At 46.5% G+C, this 21,047-nt stretch overlaps 10 protein-coding genes across 10 annotated transcripts; 5 read left to right on the top strand and 5 right to left on the bottom strand.

The window, feature by feature from the left end:
* The first annotated feature begins 37 nt into the window (after window positions 1-37).
* On the top strand, window positions 38-5,346 carry BT62DRAFT_924981 (transcription elongation factor Spt6). Its single transcript, XM_043184688.1, has 13 exons — window positions 38-356; window positions 407-824; window positions 872-992; window positions 1,046-1,756; window positions 1,803-2,105; window positions 2,156-2,488; window positions 2,540-3,079; window positions 3,128-3,304; window positions 3,361-4,360; window positions 4,413-4,595; window positions 4,648-4,778; window positions 4,832-4,917; window positions 4,971-5,346. The coding sequence occupies exons 1-13, from the start codon at window positions 92-94 to the stop codon at window positions 5,296-5,298; spliced, it is 4,596 nt and encodes a 1,531-aa protein (XP_043045926.1). The 5' UTR covers window positions 38-91; the 3' UTR covers window positions 5,299-5,346.
* Window positions 5,347-5,421: 75 nt separating this feature from the next.
* BT62DRAFT_924980 (uncharacterized protein) lies at window positions 5,422-7,596 on the top strand. The gene is made up of 3 exons (XM_043184687.1): window positions 5,422-5,719; window positions 5,767-5,793; window positions 5,846-7,596. Exons 2-3 carry the CDS (start codon window positions 5,777-5,779, stop codon window positions 7,491-7,493), a joined length of 1,665 nt encoding a protein of 554 aa, XP_043045925.1. The 5' UTR covers window positions 5,422-5,719; window positions 5,767-5,776; the 3' UTR covers window positions 7,494-7,596.
* Window positions 7,597-9,297: 1,701 nt separating this feature from the next.
* On the bottom strand, window positions 9,298-9,915 carry BT62DRAFT_800 (uncharacterized protein). The gene is made up of 2 exons (XM_043182337.1): window positions 9,577-9,915; window positions 9,298-9,519 (listed from the first exon to the last, which is right to left on the bottom strand). The coding sequence occupies exons 1-2, from the start codon at window positions 9,756-9,758 to the stop codon at window positions 9,396-9,398; spliced, it is 306 nt and encodes a 101-aa protein (XP_043045924.1). The 5' UTR covers window positions 9,759-9,915; the 3' UTR covers window positions 9,298-9,395.
* On the top strand, window positions 9,674-10,515 carry BT62DRAFT_924979 (uncharacterized protein). Its single transcript, XM_043184686.1, has 4 exons — window positions 9,674-9,915; window positions 9,973-10,017; window positions 10,077-10,151; window positions 10,199-10,515. The coding sequence occupies exons 1-4, from the start codon at window positions 9,760-9,762 to the stop codon at window positions 10,244-10,246; spliced, it is 324 nt and encodes a 107-aa protein (XP_043045923.1). The 5' UTR covers window positions 9,674-9,759; the 3' UTR covers window positions 10,247-10,515.
* BT62DRAFT_1070193 (Nop10 family nucleolar RNA-binding protein) lies at window positions 10,352-10,944 on the bottom strand (the record flags this gene model as incomplete). The annotated part of the gene is made up of 3 exons (XM_043178631.1): window positions 10,352-10,745; window positions 10,798-10,840; window positions 10,891-10,944. 3 exons carry the CDS (start codon window positions 10,942-10,944, stop codon window positions 10,648-10,650), a joined length of 195 nt encoding a protein of 64 aa, XP_043045922.1. The 3' UTR covers window positions 10,352-10,647.
* A 1,694-nt stretch (window positions 10,945-12,638) lies between these two features.
* On the top strand, window positions 12,639-12,944 carry BT62DRAFT_879234 (thioredoxin-like protein; the record flags this gene model as incomplete). The annotated part of the gene is made up of 2 exons (XM_043182584.1): window positions 12,639-12,815; window positions 12,864-12,944. Coding segments are annotated over 2 exons (258 nt in total), but the record flags the coding sequence as incomplete, so codon positions are not given.
* A 2,134-nt stretch (window positions 12,945-15,078) lies between these two features.
* BT62DRAFT_998456 (uncharacterized protein) lies at window positions 15,079-15,522 on the bottom strand (the record flags this gene model as incomplete). The annotated part of the gene is made up of 3 exons (XM_043190726.1): window positions 15,079-15,183; window positions 15,255-15,338; window positions 15,394-15,522. 3 exons carry the CDS (start codon window positions 15,520-15,522, stop codon window positions 15,079-15,081), a joined length of 318 nt encoding a protein of 105 aa, XP_043045920.1.
* Window positions 15,523-15,612: 90 nt separating this feature from the next.
* BT62DRAFT_998455 (uncharacterized protein) lies at window positions 15,613-16,529 on the bottom strand (the record flags this gene model as incomplete). Its single annotated transcript, XM_043190725.1, has 4 exons — window positions 15,613-15,735; window positions 15,813-15,939; window positions 15,976-16,172; window positions 16,221-16,529. The coding sequence occupies 4 exons, from the start codon at window positions 16,527-16,529 to the stop codon at window positions 15,613-15,615; spliced, it is 756 nt and encodes a 251-aa protein (XP_043045919.1).
* On the bottom strand, window positions 16,314-17,187 carry BT62DRAFT_924978 (uncharacterized protein). The gene is made up of 4 exons (XM_043184685.1): window positions 17,054-17,187; window positions 16,970-17,001; window positions 16,620-16,918; window positions 16,314-16,559 (listed from the first exon to the last, which is right to left on the bottom strand). The coding sequence occupies exons 2-3, from the start codon at window positions 16,990-16,992 to the stop codon at window positions 16,744-16,746; spliced, it is 198 nt and encodes a 65-aa protein (XP_043045918.1). The 5' UTR covers window positions 16,993-17,001; window positions 17,054-17,187; the 3' UTR covers window positions 16,314-16,559; window positions 16,620-16,743.
* BT62DRAFT_983500 (actin cytoskeleton organization protein) lies at window positions 17,136-21,031 on the top strand. Its single transcript, XM_043189789.1, has 19 exons — window positions 17,136-17,265; window positions 17,322-17,407; window positions 17,464-17,602; window positions 17,656-17,774; window positions 17,826-17,900; window positions 17,950-18,248; window positions 18,298-18,503; window positions 18,551-18,702; window positions 18,756-19,098; window positions 19,148-19,329; window positions 19,379-19,426; window positions 19,476-19,632; window positions 19,684-19,784; window positions 19,838-20,017; window positions 20,069-20,324; window positions 20,377-20,456; window positions 20,510-20,584; window positions 20,633-20,782; window positions 20,834-21,031. Exons 1-19 carry the CDS (start codon window positions 17,226-17,228, stop codon window positions 20,945-20,947), a joined length of 2,802 nt encoding a protein of 933 aa, XP_043045917.1. The 5' UTR covers window positions 17,136-17,225; the 3' UTR covers window positions 20,948-21,031.
* The last annotated feature ends 16 nt before the right edge of the window (window positions 21,032-21,047 follow it).

The raw sequence follows: 21,047 nt of genomic DNA, 5'->3' as shown, positions 1-21,047 counted from the left end.
CAAACTTACGCTGACATAATGCTACAAACAGATTCTTGCCCCTTGTTCAGTTGTTTTCTCGACAGCGGTCTCAATTTGAACCTGTACCACCATGTCTTCGCCTGTACCAGACGATGCCAATGAGGTGGCATTCCCCGATGAGGATGTTCCCATGAACGGTTTCGAGCACGGCGACGATGACGAAGGTGAAGGTGATGTAATAATGCCTGGAGCCTCAGATGATAGCTCCGAAGAAGATGAAGACGACCCCGAGGAGGAGAAGAAGATAAAGCAGGGATTCATTGTTGACTCTGATGACGAAGAAGAGGACAGGCGGCGAAGAAAGAAACGTCGAAAGAGGCATCACAGGCATCGAGGCAAGCATTTCGGACACATGTATGCCGGAGATTTTTAACTCTCGTAACAGAGGAAGAAGAAATGCTAGAAGATGATGACCTGGATTTACTCGAAGAAAATACAGGCACCTCATTCAAGAGAAATCGTCTCAAGCGTCTCGTTAGACATGGATCAGACTCACCTCCAGCCGCGTCGTCTTCACGCCGTGCAGTGGTCGAGTCTTCCGACGATGACTTAGATGACGATGACGAACTGCCTCGGATTCAAGATATTCACAAAATATGGGATGACGATCGACGAGGAGAGGAAGACGACGAGGATGCAGACGGGGATATGGATGACTTCATCGAATATGAAGATGAAGACGAAGGTGGTGCCATGGATGAGCAGGCTCGTGAAGAGCGGAGAAAGGAAAGAAAGAGGCAGGAATTGGAGCGCCGCAAAAAAGCCCGTGAAATACGGCCAGAGTTAGCTGGAATCGATGCGAAGTACGACCATCTCCCTCTGGTATCTTTCCTTTCTAATCTATTTCTAGTGCATGGGAGGAGATTCATGATGTGTTTGGCGATGGTCATGATTATGACTGGGCTTTAGCAGCCGATGACGAGTATGAATATGACGAAGAGCAAACCAAACCTGATATTAGGTACCAAGATGTATGTTTATTTTGCTTCTCCATGGCTGTTGGAGCTCCTAACCATTATTTCAGGTCTTTGAGCCAACTGACATCCGAGCTCGAATGTTGACCGAAGATGATGATCTGATACGCGCTCGGGACATACCCGAGCGAATGCAACTGGCGACATCATCCATTTCTCCGAACTCATCTCTATCTCTGCATACATCTCTGACTCCCGACGACATGAATGGCGCTGCCTTATGGGTTAGTCAACGGCTGTCTCACCGAAAGACCCTAGAGTTCTTCAGTCCTCTTGGAAAACATCAAGACTTGAAAGGAGCACTGGTGTTAGCCGTCACTTTCGCGCTCAGGCAGCTCTTCATTGAGGAGTACGAAGTTCCCTATATTTGGACCCATAAACGCGATCACATATCTTATTTCGATGTCAACGACGTTCGAGCACGTTTCGAGCTTCTCAGCTTGTCAGAACTGTGGAAGATTTACTCCCTTGGCCAGAAATATCGATCCCTTGTCGAACGTCGAAACACGCTGACGGCTGCTTACGAGCGGCTCCACGTGAGCGACAAGTACTTTGAGGAAGAAGTCTTGCCACAGATAGATGGTATCGAAGTAGTAGCTGATGCTACCGAGTGGCTGAATATGAAGTACAAGAACAAGAAGCCCGACGAAACATTTCATTTCCATGATGACGAAGAGACCGACACTAAGAAACATAAAATGCCTAGTCGCGTATCGATTTACGAAGTCACCAAGAAGAGCATTGTTTCTCGCCTGGCCCAAGTGCGTTCCTAGCCTCTTGTCCAGCGCCGCTGACTGACATGAACAGGGATTTGGCATTCAACCGCACGAGGTGGTCCTGAATTTTGTGGCAATGAATCACGTGCATTTCATTGAAGACCAGGACCTTAATCCTTTGGTATATGCTGAAAGATTTGCTGATCCGGACCCTGCAAGAGCCCTTCCAGCCGAAGAATTACTTCGGCAGGCACGCATGATCATCGCCACTGAGTTGGGCAAAGATCCTCTGCTACGGAATCATGTCCGCCAGGCTTTCAAAGAGGATGGCCAGGTTTCGGTGCTTCCTAACGAGCGAGGCAAGACGAAGATAGATGAACACCACCCATACTTTGTGGGCATCTTTTTCTCATCTAGGGGCCTATTCTGACGATAAATTTACAGAACTTCAAATATTTACTCAACAAATCTGGCCGTGAAATGACGATGTCTTCGCAGTTTCTCCACATGATTGCTGCCGAAAATGCTCACTTAGTGACTATCTCCATCTTCCTTCCCGTGAATGCGTATTCGGCTTTTGAGCGAAGACTAAATGATGCATTTGCGTCTGATAGTTTCAGTGAATCGGCAAAGGCTTGGAACGAGGAACGTGCCCGAATTGTTCAAGAAGTGCTCGCCCAGCATCTGATACCAGCCGGCATCAAATGGATGCGGGAGTACTTGCGGGATGAGGTCGAAGATTTCCTGGCGGCTGGCTGTGCTGCAGGACTCAGGAAGGTGGGAATCACAAATTTCATTATGTGTCCCCTCATACTTATACGTATATAGCGTCTTGACGTTGCACCATACTTCACGCCCAAGATGAGCCTCGGTGACACTGCATCCATCTTGGCCCTTTCCTGGGGTAAAGGTGATCCTCAGAGGGATCCTATCTCCGTCGTCTTCATGGATGAAGCTGGTCGCATGCGTGAGAGTACAAAGATTGACAATCTGTTCGACCAAGAGCAGAAGGATGAATTCTTCGACCTTATAAAACGTCGTAAACCGGACGTTATTGTCATCGGCGGGTTTACTATGGCCACTGCAAAGTTATCGTATCGTGTCAAGGAAATTCTCAAGCATGGACCTGGACCAGTTGAAGGAGCAGAGCAAGACCCGGATTTTGATATTCCTGTCATCTACATTCGCGACGAGACTGCTCGAATATATCAGCATAGCCCTCGTGCTGCGGAAGAGTTCAATGCCCTATCACAAACTGCCAGGTATTGTGTAGGTATGGCCCGATATGCTCAGAACCCTTTGAACGAGTACGCTGCTTTGGGTTCTGATATAGCTGCCGTGACTTTTGACGAGGATGATCAGCATCTGGTGAGTGCTTGTCAAATTCTCTTTGCGTCTCTCTGACGTTTAGACCAGGTTCCCCGAGAGAAACTTCTAATGGCGCTGGAGCGGACTTTGGTTGATGTAACTAACAAAGTCGGCGTAGATATCAATCGAGCAGCGGCTGATAGTTACTACGGACTATTGTTACCCTTCGTCTGCGGTCTCGGCCCTCGGAAGGCACAGGTCCTTATCCAGAAAATTGCTTCGCAGGTATGTCACTACCGAAGGCAGTTCAAATCCAGTCCGCTCATAAAGACACATCCTAGGGTGGTAATCTGGTCAATCGTAATCAGTTCATCAAAGGAGGACTTTTAACAACCAAGATCTTCTTGAATGCTGCGGGCTTCCTCCGTATACATCAAGAGCAAGAATCGAAGTCCATGAGAAACCGTCACGACGATGACAATGCCCCAGATCCATTGGACGATACTCGCATACATCCGGAGGACTACGAATTGGCTCGAAAGATGGCCACAGACGCCTTGGAACTGGACGAAGAAGACATACATGATGAACACCCATCACATGTTGTGACAATGATCATGCGCGATCCAGACAACGAGAAAAAACTTTCGGAGCTTAACCTTGACGAGTTTGCTGTCAGTCTTTTCAATGCCAACCAGGAGCTAAAACGACATACACTCAACGTCATTCGTGAAGAGCTCTTAAAGCCCTTCGCGGAGCAGCGTAACCGCTGGCCTGTTCTCGAGCCGTGGGACGTGCTCACAATGCTGAGTGGAGAAACTCATCGGACGCTGCGTGTAGGTCTGATCGTCTCTGTTCTCGTGCAACGTGTCAAGACCAACCTCGCTCATGTTCGCTTGGATTCTGGTATTGAGGGTATCGTCCAGCCCGAATTTATGATGGACAATGGAGGTCACCTTCTTCCAAATATGGCCGTACCAGGTGTTGTGATAGAAGTGAAGCTCAGTCTAGAGACCGATCAGTTCATGGTAGAGCTGTCGACTCGACAGTCTGATGTTGGTGGAGGTGACAGCGCGTTTCGTCGTGTACGACCTGATGAACATTGGGATCACCAACGGCACGAAAAAGACCAAGAAGTACTCGCTCGGAAGAAACGGGCGGAAGGTGCTAAAAATCGGCGGGTTATCAAACATCCCAACTTCCACAATTTCAATACCGCACAAGCAGAGAATTATCTCGACAAGCAACAACGTGGCGATGTGGTCATTCGTCCTTCATCCAAAGGCGCCAACCATCTTGCTGTTACATGGAAGGTCGATGATAAACTTTATCAGCATATCGGTGAGTGTCAATTTGCGACAGATCATGTTTCATCTTCTGACATCGACAACAGACGTCACGGAGCCCAATGCAGATCCCACCGGCCAAACAATCGGTAGTCAGCTCATTGTAGACGCATCTCACCGATACGCTGATTTGGATGAACTAATTGTCAACCATGTGCAAGCGATGGCTCGTCGCGTTGAGGAGTTGATGGCCCATGATCGCTTTAAGCAAGGTTCAGAAGATGAGCTTCGTAAGTTACTCACAGCATCGTCGAAACCAGTGCTGACACAATTGCTCTACAGATCTCTTTTTGAAGCAGCAGCTGGCGGCTAATCCCGCAAAAAGTATGTACGGGTTTACACTCAATCGGAAAAGGCCTGGACACTTCAGTCTCTGTTTTCTCGCCAACAAACAATCGGCTGTGCAAACATGGGTACGCTGGTCCCAAGTCAATCGATTCTCTGAAGCTGATCGCTTCCATCCTAGCCGGTACGCGTAACCCCGGAAGCATACTATTTGTTCGAGGCCGCAGCTGTTGGAGTGCCCGAACTCTGTGATGCTTTCAAAGTACGGTAAGTAAACATTTTAATCGTCATTATACTTTCCAATTTTAAGCTTCCATCAGGCATCTCCATGAATCTCAAAATCTGGCGAACACTGGAGGTCGGACACCGTTTGGTGCAGGCATCCGAACTCCTGCCCGCACGGGACAAGCTACTCCGGGACATGCATCCATTCGACAGCCTGCAAGGACGCCGAATCCATACGGAGGCGCTACTCCTGGTCCTCGATACGGCACCAATGGACCTCCTCCGCAGATGCCCTATGGGTACCAAACACCCTCTCATCGTCCGGGTGGTTTCCCGCCTCCTCAACCTGCCGCTCTTCCCACTGGTATGAATCCTCAACGAGCCCAGATGATACAGGAGGGTGGTTGGAGCAGTCACCGTTGATCCACGGCTTTTGTTTATCCTCGACTCCCGTTATTTAACCTATATTCCTACCACTTGTATATCAGATCTTGTCACAATTCATAATTTAATTTCACAGGGATCTATTGAAAGCTTGGGCTTCTACTTCCATCACATCATCTAATGATTCCTCCCAACACGCATGCATCATGTCATTTTCTCTGGTGGTCTCCTGCAACCGACCTCTCACCGCTCTTGGTTGGCCGTGCATCCAACAAGGTATAGCTTCACCATCACGCTAACACCAGACTCGACTCGTTACAAGGGGATGCTTGGCTGGAACCAGCATTTGATTACGCTCGAGAAACCATCATACATCATGATTTTGAAAAGGCATATGTCACTTAAAGACCTGCTCGGAACTTAATCACAGCCCCCAGGCTCTTCGTCGCTATCCCTCACCGTAAGTTTTCTTCCCTTCGTATCAATGTAGCTAATAACCATCCCTAGGCTCAATTTCATGTACAACTCGCGATCGTGAGGAAATCTATAAGTGACATGAACAGGACTGATTTTGATTCTTGTTTAGCACGGAAAACATATGTCGGTCGACGTCGGATGGCTTAGCATGGAACCAGAACGTACGGATAAGTGGTACAATCATGCTAGGAGGCACTTCCAGTGCGAAAGCAAGCTTCGACATACCTATACCCATCATCATTGGGTCAGACGCGGTCGTCTCCCGACTTCCGGTCACTTTGTGGAGGAAAATATTGGCAGAATTGTCTCATGAGGATATTAAATCCATGACGCTCTTATCTGGCATCTTTCGTTCCCTTTTCCAGCCGCTACTTTTCCGGAAGCTCGTGCTACACCCATACTACACATCCCTTGCCGATCGCGGCTTCATATATCTTCACCGACGGCGATGGATGAAACAATCCGAGTTCTTCCTCCTTCCCCACATTGCACCTGTTATCGAAGAGTGCTACATAGTACCCCACGGCTTTCGGCCTGGAGACGGGGAGAGTAAGTGGGCCACCATAGATGACATTGTCGATTCCATCTTTAATATTCTTCCCAACTTTCCGAAACTGGAAAAATTGGTCTGCCACCAAGTTGACCTTACGTCGAAGCGCATGATTGGGCTCAGGGTTCTTTCACTGAAGTCTATCTGGTTGGACTCATGCTATCGCCGCGGGCGAATATCTGACATGGTCCCTATGCCTTTGGATACGGTTGTCTTGTACAATTCAGTGCCGCCGCGGGGGTCTCATATCGACCCGTCGTTCTTGTCACTCTTCCTCCATTCACCCTATCTCAAAAAGCTTGTTGCAGGGCCTACGGACGATATCCTCGTTTCCATGATCCTGCATCCCAAGCCATTCTGGCACTTATCAGAGCTCGACGTGTCCATCGACTGTATCGTGTCGAATAGAAACTTCGTCACCGCGCTAAATAGGTGCCCCGAACTGAAGAAATTGTCCCTACGTCCATTCCACAAACCAGTGCCGAAGCATGGTTTAGGTTCATTCCCCAGCCATATCGTTCCGAAGCTTCAGTCCTACAGAGGACCACACGTTTGTTTGCCAGTATTCGCCAATGATCGTCGATTGAAGACGATCGATATCTCCTTTGTGTGCTCTCCAGAGAATCTAAAAAAATCACTGGATAGAGTAAAACAACCTGCCCAAGACCATGTTGAGTCCTTGACTGTCAAAGTCACCGATAATCCGCTCGCTTCAGCATTACTTCATCATATCCATATTTCGTTCCCCTCTTTGCGAGTGCTGAACATCAAGCAAGCAACATGTTCTGCTCTGGATTGGCTCGCACTTCTGAATGGAGAAGAGCACTGTGGTATCCAGACCTTGCAATTTGGTGTGCATATTGGGGATCCATACTTGACGTGGAACACTCCTGTACAACAGATACGTAAAGTCACCAGAGCGTTTGTATACCTGTACCCTTCACTCATGCGAACATATCCGTCACTACAGAGGGTGCAGATTGTGTATAACATCAATGGGGCATCGTTGGTGTGGCGCAATCGTTCACCAGGTAGATCTACTTCCTTGGACCTGAGGGATGTCCGTGTCGAGGTGGATTCCAACAAACCTGAAAGCACAGGTAGGCGCCTACGACCTGTGGAGATGCAAATGAGCCGTGGACAATGGTCAGTCGTGATTGACCGCAATCTGCTCCTAGGCTTGAAACCCTCTTTAACATATGCCTAAAATTCAGTTGCCTGATTCGAAACTTCCATCAGAGCATACAATAGCAATTACGGATAATTCGAATAGCAGTCTTTAGGACGATAAAAGCTGGCAAGCAGGCGGCTAAGGCAACACATCAAGAATTGCAAGAATTTGGTAGTCATCTGCATAACGTACCGAGAGACTTCTCTGAAGGTAAATCATGGACAACGATGTTTGATCCCCATCAATCGGAATAGCATACGACCATCAACGACAATCCTCGTCCACCACCAGTATCGTTAGGAATGCCTTTGCATCTGTTTAGCTGGAGACGGAAAAGATGATTGGTCCGCGAACGAAACTGTTGCCAACAGGTGTGATTGAGGGTGAAAAAGGATGAATACAAACAGACTTTTTACAGGCCATATGCAACGGCGTCGACACCGCTGCATCCAGAATTAGCTCTAGACAGATCCAACGGTGTAAATCAGCTCCTATACCGAACGACGAGTCCTGGAGACCCAGTGGCATGTCGATGCGACAACGACTGCCTGTACATGTCAGATTCTTAAAAAATCGACAGGTTTGCTTTTGTAGAGTGATGTCGCCAAATTAAATCCGGATTGAGCATGCTTGGGAGGGAAGAGCAAGGAGGTTACGGTTGACGAAAAACGAGAGAAGGATGGGTGAAAGACGAGCGATTGAATTTCTGTCACAGTGGGGAACCTCGGCGGAGAAGATCGTCTATCTTCAATCTTTTTGGCTGGAAAGTCTGCGTCAAGGACACTTAGCAACGTCACCAGAGATACCTGGACTACAAAAAGGAAGACTTATCAAGCACTTTCCACGGTCCAAAAAAATCCCATTGTTAATTGCACAAATTCTGCGATTTCTGTCCTCTTTGCGACGAATAAGAATTGTTAGAATTGCTATTGATTGGCGTAATGAAGGCGAGAGATAGCAGGCCAGCGACGGCCACGCAAAAAATTTGGGGTAAGGAGTGAGAGTTGAAATTCGATTTATATATTTGACGTTGATAGGTGCAGCCACTCGATTCTGGCTTTCTTCTCGACGTTCATCATCGCCTATTGCTGAATGATCTCTGGCACCTTTCCTGCTGATGGGGATTGCAGTGTTTCACTATCTTTTGCTCGATATCGGCTTTTTGCATCAAACATTGGGATGCAGGATTCGCTACTCAGGTTGCAAACCTACCGGACGTCTTCACTCGGTTTCCTAGGTCGAACTTGGGCATTTTGAGGATCTAACTGGAGTGAAAAGGCTCTTCTTGTCCAGGAAGACTTCTGGTAACGGGGCAGTTACAAGCTCGAGGGCCGTGCTGCCCTTGCAACCTATCGAAAATGTCGTTCCACATTCGGAAAAGGCCACAACCATGACTTGGAGACGTTTTATTCGAGTCTTCCATAGGAGCAACAATAATCTGACGAGTCTTCGTTCATGGCCAGCTGAGAGCATGTAGGACACAGTTCCACAGTGAGCTCACTCTTTTTCACTTGTAGAGTCTTCTTGATATTTGATTGACACTGGTATTTTGTCCTCGCAGATTCTTCTATTCGCCGATCGAGGTCCTCAAGAATGGTTTCAGACGTGACGCGGTGATATTCGAATCCTGGATCTTTTGAAGAAACAATCTGTCTTGCTTGTTCCGATATCTCTTCAGGGTACCGCTGGGCCTTGGCAGTCATCAGCTTTGATTTCACTCGCGAGCGATATGGACAAAACATACTGAGTCATTTCCTGACAATTTAAATTTTAACTTTTTAAGGGCGCGGTATGACGTGATCACATGATCTTAGAATGCCCATATAAATCTCGCGAGTCGCAAGAATCTGAGCATAGGCTCCAAAAGGCCGCGTAGATCAAGGAATAGGCCACCAGATCGACGAGAATCGGAATCCAGTCCAAGAAGAGCGTAGATCGCTAATCAGGCTGACAGTCCAGGACCCGCCGCAAGTCTGGATGTTCGAGCATCGACCGCAATTGCGAGAATATGACCAACAAAGAGAAGGCGCCAATAACGACAGACTTGCACCTTAGACCTGGACTGATACGATTCTCTCTCAACACTTCAAAAATTTTGCAGAGGATCCGCCGGACTCACCGATTCCAGGAATAGGAAATACTCGATGGTGGACTTCCCTGCATCTTGTTTGCGTATGCTTCACAAAGTTCCCACTGCAAAAAGCGTATTTGGATAACCAAATTCAGACCTCGGTTTCCTTGTTTAAGGGTTCGAAGCGAGAGGGAGGCTTTCACTCGCCTTTTTTTCCTTCCCATCACCATAATGAACGACAATTTCCCCCCTCCACCTTATACAGCAAGGCACTTTGACCGTCAGGCGTCTGAGCTTAGGGCTCCAGCCTACAGGCGTGCCCATATGCGTCGCTTTCACCCATATCCTAGGTACAGTCCTCCACTCGTCGTCGTCGTCCTCCTACCGGTCGGTTTCCCTTTATTATCTAGCCAAATTTTCACTTACGGCTAGCCCTCTTTCTAGCGCCAAGATTCCGAACTGATTCCCTCAGTGGCTGCAGCTGCTATGGTAAGTATGCCTTTAGTCCCGGGGGGGCGCTTTTTGGCCAATTTTGTTCAACCTTCTAGGTACGCGAAGATGAGACTCGAGAGAAAAAGTTTGAAGGTGGCAGAAGTTGGAAATGGGTGCCCATTGTCCTTATTGTGTGTTCACATTTCGCCTTCCCTGTGCATGGCTCACATTTTAAAAGGTTTTTGCTGTTCTCTCGCACATTTTGGAACGCGCCAATCTCCTCTGAGTTGACGCATTTATACTATCACCCCTATCATAAGTGTGTTTCTATCTTCCCCGTTGGCGTCTCACTAATATTTCCATCATAGATCATCACATCAGTTACACTTTCGCTCCGTATTTCTTGCTGCCACTGGCCAAAAAGTACATATCGCTATTTCTACCATCTGTACACTCACAACCAAATCTCAAACAGTAAAAAGTGTATCACAATCCTTATCATTGTATATATATCTTGTCCCCAACCTAGCGCTATAACAATGACAGGATCATCATTGTGGGCCTATGTACGAGTCTCGACACGTGCCCTCTTGGTGCGCCCACTCTACAGCCTGCCTATGCTTCTCCCAGAGATCAACGAACGGAAGTTCAATACAAACAAATGTCCAGCCAGTTCATTAGGCGACCCTACAAAGGCTTCGCTGGTAGTTGTGTCAAAAGTACACCATAACGCTTTTTAATGGTGACGCGGTGCCTTGAGAACTTGTCATCTGGCGAAAACCTCGCTAAAGAAAGCTTGAGCTCGTCATTGCACGAAACATGGGTATTCGTAGTTACCAGGGTGAGCCGACTTGGTGATTTTCCCGGTGTCTGTAACTTTCTAAAGTGGAAGAGTCAGCCTTCCGCTACATAGAGAATAGTGGGGCTTACTTTCAGAGTATAAACTCTGTTTCCTTCCGCATCCAGAGTGTACATCAAGTGCATTTTGGGGTGTGGTGGAAAGAGTTCAGAAAAGAGTCGGAGATTGCCGAAGGTCAGATCAAAAAAAATTTTTTTTAGGCCACGTGATATATTTAGCATGTAAGTTAATTTAAAAGCAAACTGAAAAGGCAGCCAAAGGGTGCTCAAATTATTTTTTTGGTGGAGCTTTAATGGCAATTGGCAACAAACAAAGTTAGCCTCAAATTGTCAGCTAGATGAGCAGGGATTTTCATCCTGCTGGACCAGGGTAGGAATGCATTTGCACATGGATGGTCCAAAGACTGAACAGTGTGAGACTCACTATTCAGCACTACCAACTAAACCTCCCAATGGAACTGCTGGGTTTGAACCCTGCTCTTGCAGACTCAGCATCTTCAGTTCACCCAAAGACCAGAGCCAGACTGCTCAACTATCTAGCCTCTCACCAAATTTAATTTTGTACATGTGTTGGAATTTTATTCTCAGGCATCAAAGGGGTACCCACCCAACCACATGATGGACAATGATGCAATATATGACATAAATTTCATGACTAAGTATTTAAGCCTTTGCCATGCAATGGTTTGGATGCTGTAACTGCAGAAGCTGTTGAAGGACACTTTGGGACCAACCAAGAATTCATAAAATTTTGGCTTTTCTTGTTGCTGGCTTTGAGTTTTTTGCTGGCTGTGTTTTTAATCAGTGCAGAATCACAGGTTGCCATTTTCCAATGGGTTTTAGTCATATTCTGGATCCCAGCTGTTCCAAGATGCACTGTAGTCCCACATCTTGGACAGAGAGCAGTATTCTTGACTGTATCTATGTGAATATTCTGGGAGACCATGAGAAAATCATTGAAACTTGAAGTTTATAAGTAAAGGTTACCTGAAAGTCAAACACTTCATTTATGATTGTGTTAAAGACAAGTGGCAAGGCCTATTTCAAACTTGAACCTAATACCCTAATTTGGATATCTGGTGCCTAAATTAATATTTGTTACTAATAGTACATAATTTAATATAGATATGTTGTCATTATAGCAAAAAATAGGGATTCTCATAAAATTTTTTCAGGCCTTTCAAGGTGAACCAACCACCCTATCAGCTGTGCCAGGCCAACATTCCCAAGCATTCTAGGCAGCCTCTGCCTGGTGCAAGAAAAGGCATGCCTTTCATCCTTAAGCCTGAATGTTCATTAGGCACATAATTGTTGAGATTTGGTTTTCACAGCTTTAATGTCACATTCTATTTATATATATTTACTGCTTACCTTATACTTTGATATTTTCGTACCTATCGACTTGACTTGGAACCCCCACTGTCCCTACTCTGTATGATGGAATATACCTTCCTCTCGAGTCCAATATGCCTCCTTCCGAATCATCAGCACCTAAATTCCAACAACAATGTAGAACCAGTGGATGCAAACCATAGATTAAGATTTTCATAGTATTTACGGATATGTATGATCCTCTGAACATCAGCGGGCAACACGACACTTAGTTGGATTTAGAAAATCAGACCGATTTGCTCATCGATTAGTCATTCAACATGACCGTAAGTATTGCTTACCAAGCCACCATGATGATGATGATGGTCTGCTTTTCCATTTATCACCATCACCATCGCAATGGCTCGCCAGGAAATCATTTCTCTCCAGAAATTCAAGAAGATCGTGCATACGGTGGATCTATTCATCTGCAACGTTAATCCGTCCAGGTCGACGGTTCCAAGCCAGTTGTTATTGACTTCTGGGCAACATGGTATAGCCTATGCAAGATGATTGGACCTGTCTTCAAGAAACTTTCAGAAAAGCCTGAATTCGCTAGCGTTTACTTCTACACTGTCGACGGCGACGACCAACCCGATATCCTGGATGAACTCCAAGTATCTTCAGTAAGACTCTTGTGTAGTCGTTGATCTACTTCTTACCCCGGCTGGCAGATGCCTACTTTCATTGCGTTCAAGGATGAAAAAAAGCTAGGGACATCGCTGGGTGCCATTCCCAAGAACCTTCTTGTATGAGTCATCGTTTCCTCTTGGGGAATCGTTACTGTTATTATGCTCCTATAGGAGCTCATCAATAAAGCAGTTGAAGCTGCACCTACAGCTACTGAGGGCTCGTCGTCTGCGGAGGCTAAGGGTAGGCTTCCCTCTATATGCGAACCGACTGATAATCTCCTTAAGCTGAAGTCCCAGCCTCAGCCCCGGCCCCAGCATAAATATCCCACATAGAGGTACAGTTAAATTTGTCATATGTACGTCTGAATTCGATCAAGATGCCGGTTGTATTTTATGTGATCAATGGCAACTCTTAATCCTTTTCTGCTACTCGCGAGGTCTTTGGCGGGACCCTTTTTGAGTAGAAGTGGTTTCAAGCTAATCAAGTGATGCCGGGTATGGGTTGGTCGAGGTTTTTATTTCATTGCATGGAACTTTATTACTTATATATTAGCGGTTATGTATATATATCCTGCTTTTCCGCTCTCCACTCGAGCAACGCTTGGGGTCCGGCGAAACACGACTCGTGGGCTAATGAGAAAGGTCCTAGTCAAGATGCATTGCATGCTTTTTCACCTTGGCATGATGCGCTCATGGAATCGTTCATCTCCTATGTTATGACACGGTATTTCCGGATGGTTTCTTCGAATTTCAAGCGCCTTTTAACAAAGAGGGATCAGATCTTATAACCTTAGGAGAAAGCGCAGATGGGTTACTACGATTACGACGCAATGATCAGAAATATCGTTTCGTATTTACAAAAGAAGGACCAGTTGCAGTATAGACTTGTTCACTATCCAAAAGACGTAATTGCGACAATTGATTATCTTTTGCCGTGAGCGTCGGTATCCTGAAAGGCTACATAGACGGGTCGAATCCAAACTTGTTCTGCTTGATGCCATCCTGGAGGAACTCCGTGTTTCTAGGGCATTGACCTGGGTTTACATGAACACCCATCTCATTTATCATGATGGGGTCCGTAGCGAATGATTCGTGCCATTAGATTTCAGTCAAGATCATCAAGGACGTTTTCATCGGTGTGGCGAATTGCCCTGGTTGCTAGTCTACATTTCCATTCTGATCTTTACGTTATAGATGGTACAGTGCTTTGTTTGGCTCTACAGATCTACTTACGAGATTTGCGAGTTTGACTCACACTGTCTATGTAGCGTCTAGCGCCGACCATGGATCCTTCTTTATTTACCCATTTACTACACTCAGGATTGTGCTGCTTCAAATTCCTCACCGCTATTGTTACCTTGGTTTGAAGTTTCTCATAGGCAGCTAGTATAAGTCAAAGGCCCTTCGCACCAAGTCAATGACTGCTTGCAGGCATCAAAGGGTAATATTCCGTAGAAGGGAGATCGTCACGTCGAACCATGTTTTGCCAGGCAGGTCAACCTACGGTAGCACCTGGAGACTGCCAATGATTGGAATGTCCAATCGATGATTACTTTCAACAGGTGCTTTGACCTTGGCCTAGATCGACATTACTTCGCAGATGGTGCTACGTTAATTCAAAGTTGGGCGCCAAGCACATTGAAACGGCATGCACCATCATCTCACGCTTTGAATTGGCATAGGGTGGACGACTCGGTTGCTGAAAATGGAAGAGACAGCGAAGGTTGAAAGATATATTACTAAATGTAGGAATAACAGAGGATCTTACTCTGATGGATATTCGGTGACTTGGTGGCCATAAGATGCGGGAAGCTTCTGTAATGGATGAACCTGAGACTCAGCTTGAGAAACGTACTTATGGACTGTAGAAAAATCAGATAAACTGCAGCGGGCCGCTGACTTCATAAAACCATCAGGCGGATGGTATTATCAGAAGTAATTGATATCAATATTACAATGCGCCCTTCATATGGCAACAGATATTTTCCTTATGACACTAGTAAAATCTATGGCTTTCCCCAAAGCCACCCCAGAAGGAAAATAGCCTGCGAACGACACAAAGCCGTAATATAACGAAGCCCTTAATATGTACGCCTCCTTTTCATGCTAATGTACATGGTCCGTATTTATCTCAGCTTTCTACAACCGCCACGGGTTACCGCTGCGTTATGACACAACGTTCGGGGGCCTGGGATTTCAATACGAAATCCGTGGTCACCGCGCTTCTTCTGATTAGTGGATGAAGAAGGCGGGAATGTTAAAGCGAAGATGAATCGTATTCGCTTCCGGTGTAATAGGTGGTGGACGGAATGGGAATGGAGGTTAATGCTTGCACGGAGCAGTGGGATCGTATGGAGTGCAACTTGTCACGGTGTTGTTCTTCAATGTGCTCATCAGCGACGCGTATAAAATGAGAAAAAGACTGTTACATACCTCGACAATACTGTTGCAGCATAACTCATGTACACTGTCACAAGAATGCTGCACACATTCCTGTCCGAAAATTTTCTGGTCTTCCTAGACGCGCGATCGTCAGTCAATTGGAAACCCAAGAAAAGGGAAGAAACCCGACAGTCCACAACGCCTGGCAGCAGTAATACTGGTTCCCGCTCGGTGTTAAGGACTTGGCTTCTGTCTGAGAGACAAAGAACGGGCGGAAAAAGAGCGCCAATGCCAAAAGAGCGTGTGGTTGGGGAAACATTTCTGATCGTTCGCTGGCAGAAGGAGTAGTTTTATACAGGTAGGAAAGGGAAGAAAAGTGGCAATGGCATAATCTGCGAGGACTGTGTATTTAAACGCGGCGGGAAGACGGTCCCGGAAGCTTGTGGCGTAGTAGTACTGCGTGATCTGTCAAAAAAGGCTCGTTGAGAAGCTCTGCACCCTCGTAAGCAGTCGTAGCCTCGTAGTCCAGATCCTTGTCAGTCAAACGTCAGTTGTTCAGAAGGAGGCGTCAGTACGAGACCGTGTCTTATGCGTCCGATGCACGCTCACAATATGGAGAGCCGAAACAACGACAAAGCAAAGGCCTTGGTTACGCTCAAAATTTTGAACCGAACAATTGGCACCAATGGCTTCGTAAGACGGGTGTCGCTGCCGTCTGAGTCTATTCGAATGCGAGCTTGCAGGTTATGAAGGACATTGTAGAGCAACATACTATGCGAAATCAAATGATGACAACTTCGGTTCAAGATGCAATATCGACAGTTTTGATACACGGTCAGAGCTGTGGCAGACCATTAATAAACGGACGGTTCTTGCACGGGGCATTGATATCAGGGAGCGGGCACCGAGCTGACGGCTGGTAGGTTTGAACCGCTCAATATGCAGAAGACCTGTGGAACGAAGCTCGGCCTTATTGTCTTAAGGCTGCATTGTAGTGGTCTACGGATGAATGGTCACTGCGAGTATGGAGCATTGCTCCGAGGCGAAATGAACTGCAGTACCTTTCAAAAGCAAGCTGAGCCTCTGAGGACAACGCACGAAAGCGAGACCGGCTTTGGGGATCTGCGCCACAATATAATACGAAAGGACGGTACCGTTAAAGCGACTGAAAGGGACCTGCGAGTGACTGTTTTGGACTGTTAATAATACTGTCTCTTGCTGGTGCCTATAGTATTCTGGCGGTGGCGAGCACATAACGAGGATATATAGCGAATCTGAGTAGTCGAAATGATAATGAACCATAATCGTATACATAGACGTAGGCATTTTGGCTATTATAGATGACTACATTCCATTCTGTTTGAGGATCCACAAGTCAGGGTCACCATGATATACTTGGTACCAAAAAAAACACACCAATTTGACTCGAACACGAAGAATATCCAATCTTTGAAAATGGAGTTTTTACGCCAACCGTAGAGGTTATGTTAGTTTTATCTCGAATGCCATCTGATATGAATAATGTCCGTCTAGGACAAATTCATGCATCGACGGTACTATCCTCCTGGGCGAGCTTCTCTTGCCTCCACTTGTCGAATTTCCATCGCGCGAGCTCCATCAATCTTTGTTCTTGCGGAAGGCCTGTTCGAGGGTGTGTTTCATAGAGGTAGTAGGCAAGAACACCAGTGAAGACTCCAAGCAAAGGGTCAAGACCGCTGTTAGAGACGTCAGCGTTGATAGTAGTACACGTTTGCAGGGTGCATCACCGAGAGAGCAGAACAGGCGGCATGCCCGTCGTCTGAACGATATTCCTGGTCAGCCAAGGGAGAGAATGAACTACAAATACATACCTTGGTGAGACAGGATGGTGGTATTTGTCAGGCGTTCATTCGCGATCGGCAGCAAACGGAAACCCGAAAAAAAAAGTCGGCCCGGGACCATCGTTCTCTGGTCGCGACATCTTCGTCACCATCGTTCTTGCTGTTGCTGTCCTATTCCTCTTTCCCGCTCGTTTTATAGCGAATGTCGAGTGCACTTGATCGCCAGGTTCGCCCAATCTACGGTCAGCTGTCACGGTCGAATTTGTCCAGCACTTTTCCAATGTCAATCCTACCACAGATGCTCTCGATACTGGATCGAACAAGTCGGCCATTGTAACGTGCAACAAGATACTGAAAAAACAGCCCAAGAATGAGCTTGTCAAGGTGCATTCCCCTTCGTTTTCTCCTTTCGACGACAGAGAAAGTTAAAATTCGGAAAGGCATTGAAAGCTTTGGCATTAGTTCGATCCCAAAAGGTCGAGGAATCACTGGTCCTTTGCGACGAGGTGCTTGCGGCTAAGCCGACGGACGATGGAGTCTTAACCGCCATGATGCATGTTCTCCGCGGGTTGGGTCGACGTGAGTCCACATAATCATAGCTGGACGAATTGGCTAGACGCGTTCTTTGCTAGACAGAGATACCGTCGTGATGTTCGAAGATGCATTCAAAAAGGAGCCTACCAACGAAGATTTAGGGGCCCAAACATTCTTGTCCAATGTTCGCGCCGGTCATTGGAAGTCTGCTCAGCAGGTGCGACGTCGTTCATAAGTCTGTTGTGTCTCTCAGTGTCTTTCGCGTTAGATTGCAACTAAATTGTACAAAACATTTCAAGAAGATCGATATTTGTACTGGAGTGTAATGAGTGCTGTCCTACAGGTGTGTAGGCAATATACGCCAATTCGATTCAATAAACGCGTACCGACAGGCAAATGATATGTCGACCTCTATTGCTATGCGCCCTGTTCTCTACCAACTGGCTAACAGACTCATCTCTTCCTCGCCGACACCCTCCTTCCACAGTGCTGACCGATTCCACCTCCACCTCTCCATCCTTCGTGAGCTCAAGCTCTATGATGAAGCCATGAAGCTTCTAGACAGCGAGATCGGCATTCATATTTGTCAATCCAGTCTCGTATGCAATGAAATGAGGCGTGATATTTATCGTCTTAAAGGGCTACTTATAGAAGAAGGCAAAAAAGCCGAAATACTAATCACGGAAAAGAAGTACGGGCACTATTCGACTGTTCTCATGCTCGCTAAAACCTTGTTTTAGAGATCGCAACTGGCTAGAATTCCTTTCCGTCATTGATGCAACTTTTTCTACCGTGGATTCTGATAAAGATGCTACTATTGCTGAATGCTCCAGGGTCAAGGATCTTTTTACCGGCATCATGGAAAATGATGGTAAGAGAGACCGCTCTGGGCTCCTCGCTCTTCTCGAACTGGAAAAACGGTGCAGGCAGTACGGTCTTCCAACAGGCAAGTCTGATCTCTTAAGGGTGAACGATCAACAAAAACTTTTACAGACTCCACTCGAATGGTTGACCTGATACAGCAGTATTTTGAGAAAATTGGCGACAAAGCATGCTGTTTCGAGGACCTCTTGCCCTATGTCCATTTAGCCGGTGACGATTTGTCAAGATGGACGTCGTTCCTACAATCCGTTCCTTCCACCGTTGTGCGCCTTTTCCTTTTTTTCGTTGGGAATCAATGCCCTCAAGTTATTGTTAGACGACCACCAACGAACTTCAACGATCAACAAATTCCCACAAATTGTTGCGTCACAATCTTGCCCAATCTGATCTTACGATAGAAGCAGAGCTCTCGCGTGCCACTCTTTATACGAAACAATACTTGGAGGGTCTTCAACTAGGGAAGGATCTACCAACTACAGAACTTCAACCTGCCGATGATCTTGCTATCTTGGCCGGACACGCCTTCATCAGTTTGTGGGTTCTGAGCAACGATGAGAAGTACCTTCTCAATGCGGTTTCCCTCCTTGAGTTTGCTTCATCAAAAAGCAAACAGTCTTTCCGGATACGGCTGATGCTCATCAGGCTATACCGGATCCTTGGCAAGTGTCCTTCATAGCGTCGGTTGAACAGAGATGACATGGTTTATAGGTGCGCCATCACCCGCTCTGGAGCATTACCGTGCTATGCGGATTAAACAGATTCAAAATGATACGCTATCTCACTTTCTTTTCTCTCGATCATCAATGTTCTCTTTGGCTCCCTCCGGAGACCTAACTCTTATGAGCGAGTACGTTGAAGCTTCCCAGATATACATCAACAACTCCCAAGACGTAATTTTTTTCGTGTCGGTCACCAATTTCAAACTGATGTCTTGAACAGACCCCGGAATTCATCGTTCGAGCATTCACATCAGAGAAGTATTCTCAGGTATGCGTTTCATCGTAATTTGTGGTATTTATTTAACAATTATTAACAGATTCCCGAATTCATATCATTTGAGAACCGTCTGGAATGCTCTCTTCAACGGGATATCTCGAAGTTAGAGCACACGCGTATGAGGCTTGCCTTTGAGCCGGTCTCTGTCGATATTATTGACATGGAGCTCATTGAATCAAAGTTCATTTTTGATCGAGGTGAGTATCATATTTGTCGCGTTGCGCTTAATATTCATCTAAGAGGTTAAGAGCACTTTGATAATCGTGACTACAAAGTTATGCCTAATTACCAACCCCGAATCCAACAAACGTTAAACGAACAGACTCTCTTGTTTGGGAAATCAGAAGGGGTACGTTGCCGTGAGGTAGATCTGTACCTACATCTACTCATTTCCATTATCAGTTGGGTTGGCTCTGGTCATTCTTAAAGCTGTATGTCAGGGCGTTCCAGCATGGAAGCGACCTCGATGAAACCGTCGAAGAGAAACTACTGATCGGGGACCGGCCGAAGCATATTCCAAACGCCCACCATTGTCCCCTGAAGGAGCGTTTGCACCAGCGGAGTGAAGAAGAACTATTGGAGGTATGGTCTTTCCCCCTTGGGCTGACTGATGCTGAAATTTTATGTCCTTAGTTGACACCACACGAATTGACCTACATCCGTTACGCCGATGTGCTAGCAGATTGGTTAGAGCCACACCACGATTATGTTCGACCACCACCGGCAGTCGTGTTGGCAGAGGCTGCCAAACAGACAGAGCTTAAGACGGGTCACCCTCTGAAAGGCATTGAGCTTCCAGTATTGGACGGCATCTCTAATGGTCACAAGAAAGACGAAGAAGCTCCCCCTGTGACTGAGGCTCCGGCAGAACTAACAACGTTCTTTGATGGTATAGATGTCTGCTTGATGAAATGATATCCATGGCTAAATGATACTCCTAGATATGAAAGCAAGATTTGAGAAAGTGAAGGAACAGTCCTCTCCGACTGAAGCGCTTGCTGTTGCTTGCCTCATGCAGGAGGTGACAACGGTCTTTTTTTACTGGGCCTTGAGTTGCTAATCATATCTTTATAGGCGTTGATCTTGTTCATGCTTGAAACTCTGCGATTCAAGCAGGCTTCTGTCGTCAAGATACACAAATTAGGAAATGTACGGCGTCCCTTGATTGAGAGGCACTTGTGTCCTGATTTATTTTAGCTGGTGGCGTCCTTTAAAGCTATCCGAACTCATGCGCTTGCTGCTGTCCGAGATGTGTCAGCGCAGCTCGTCAAGATGAGCGAGAACGAAGGCACTGTCGAGCAGCGAAAAATCATTGTGGACTCGTGTGCCGAAGTCACCATGTCAGAGGTAGGCCCGTCAGTCTTTTTCCCTTAGAAGCTTGTTGACTGGCTTTGCCAGCTTGATCATGATTTTGTGCTCAACGTGGCCAAAAAATTATCTGACGCACGCAAAAAGGTGTTGGAAGGGTATGGGAAGGGGATGTTACGCGTTTGCACCTTGTATGCGAACTGAAGTAGTTTGAATTTCATATTTTCGATTCCTGCGAGTAAATAGCGGTCAAAGCGGCGAATTTGTGGATAGGGCAGGAATTTGTTTGTCTACAAACAACGCG

The sequence above is a fragment of the Guyanagaster necrorhizus genome (assembly GCF_019112545.1).
Source record: "Guyanagaster necrorhizus MCA 3950 unplaced genomic scaffold BT62scaffold_1, whole genome shotgun sequence".
In the NCBI taxonomy this organism is placed as follows: Eukaryota; Fungi; Basidiomycota; class Agaricomycetes; order Agaricales; family Physalacriaceae; genus Guyanagaster; species Guyanagaster necrorhizus.
This window is presented reverse-complemented; position numbering and strand designations above follow the sequence as displayed.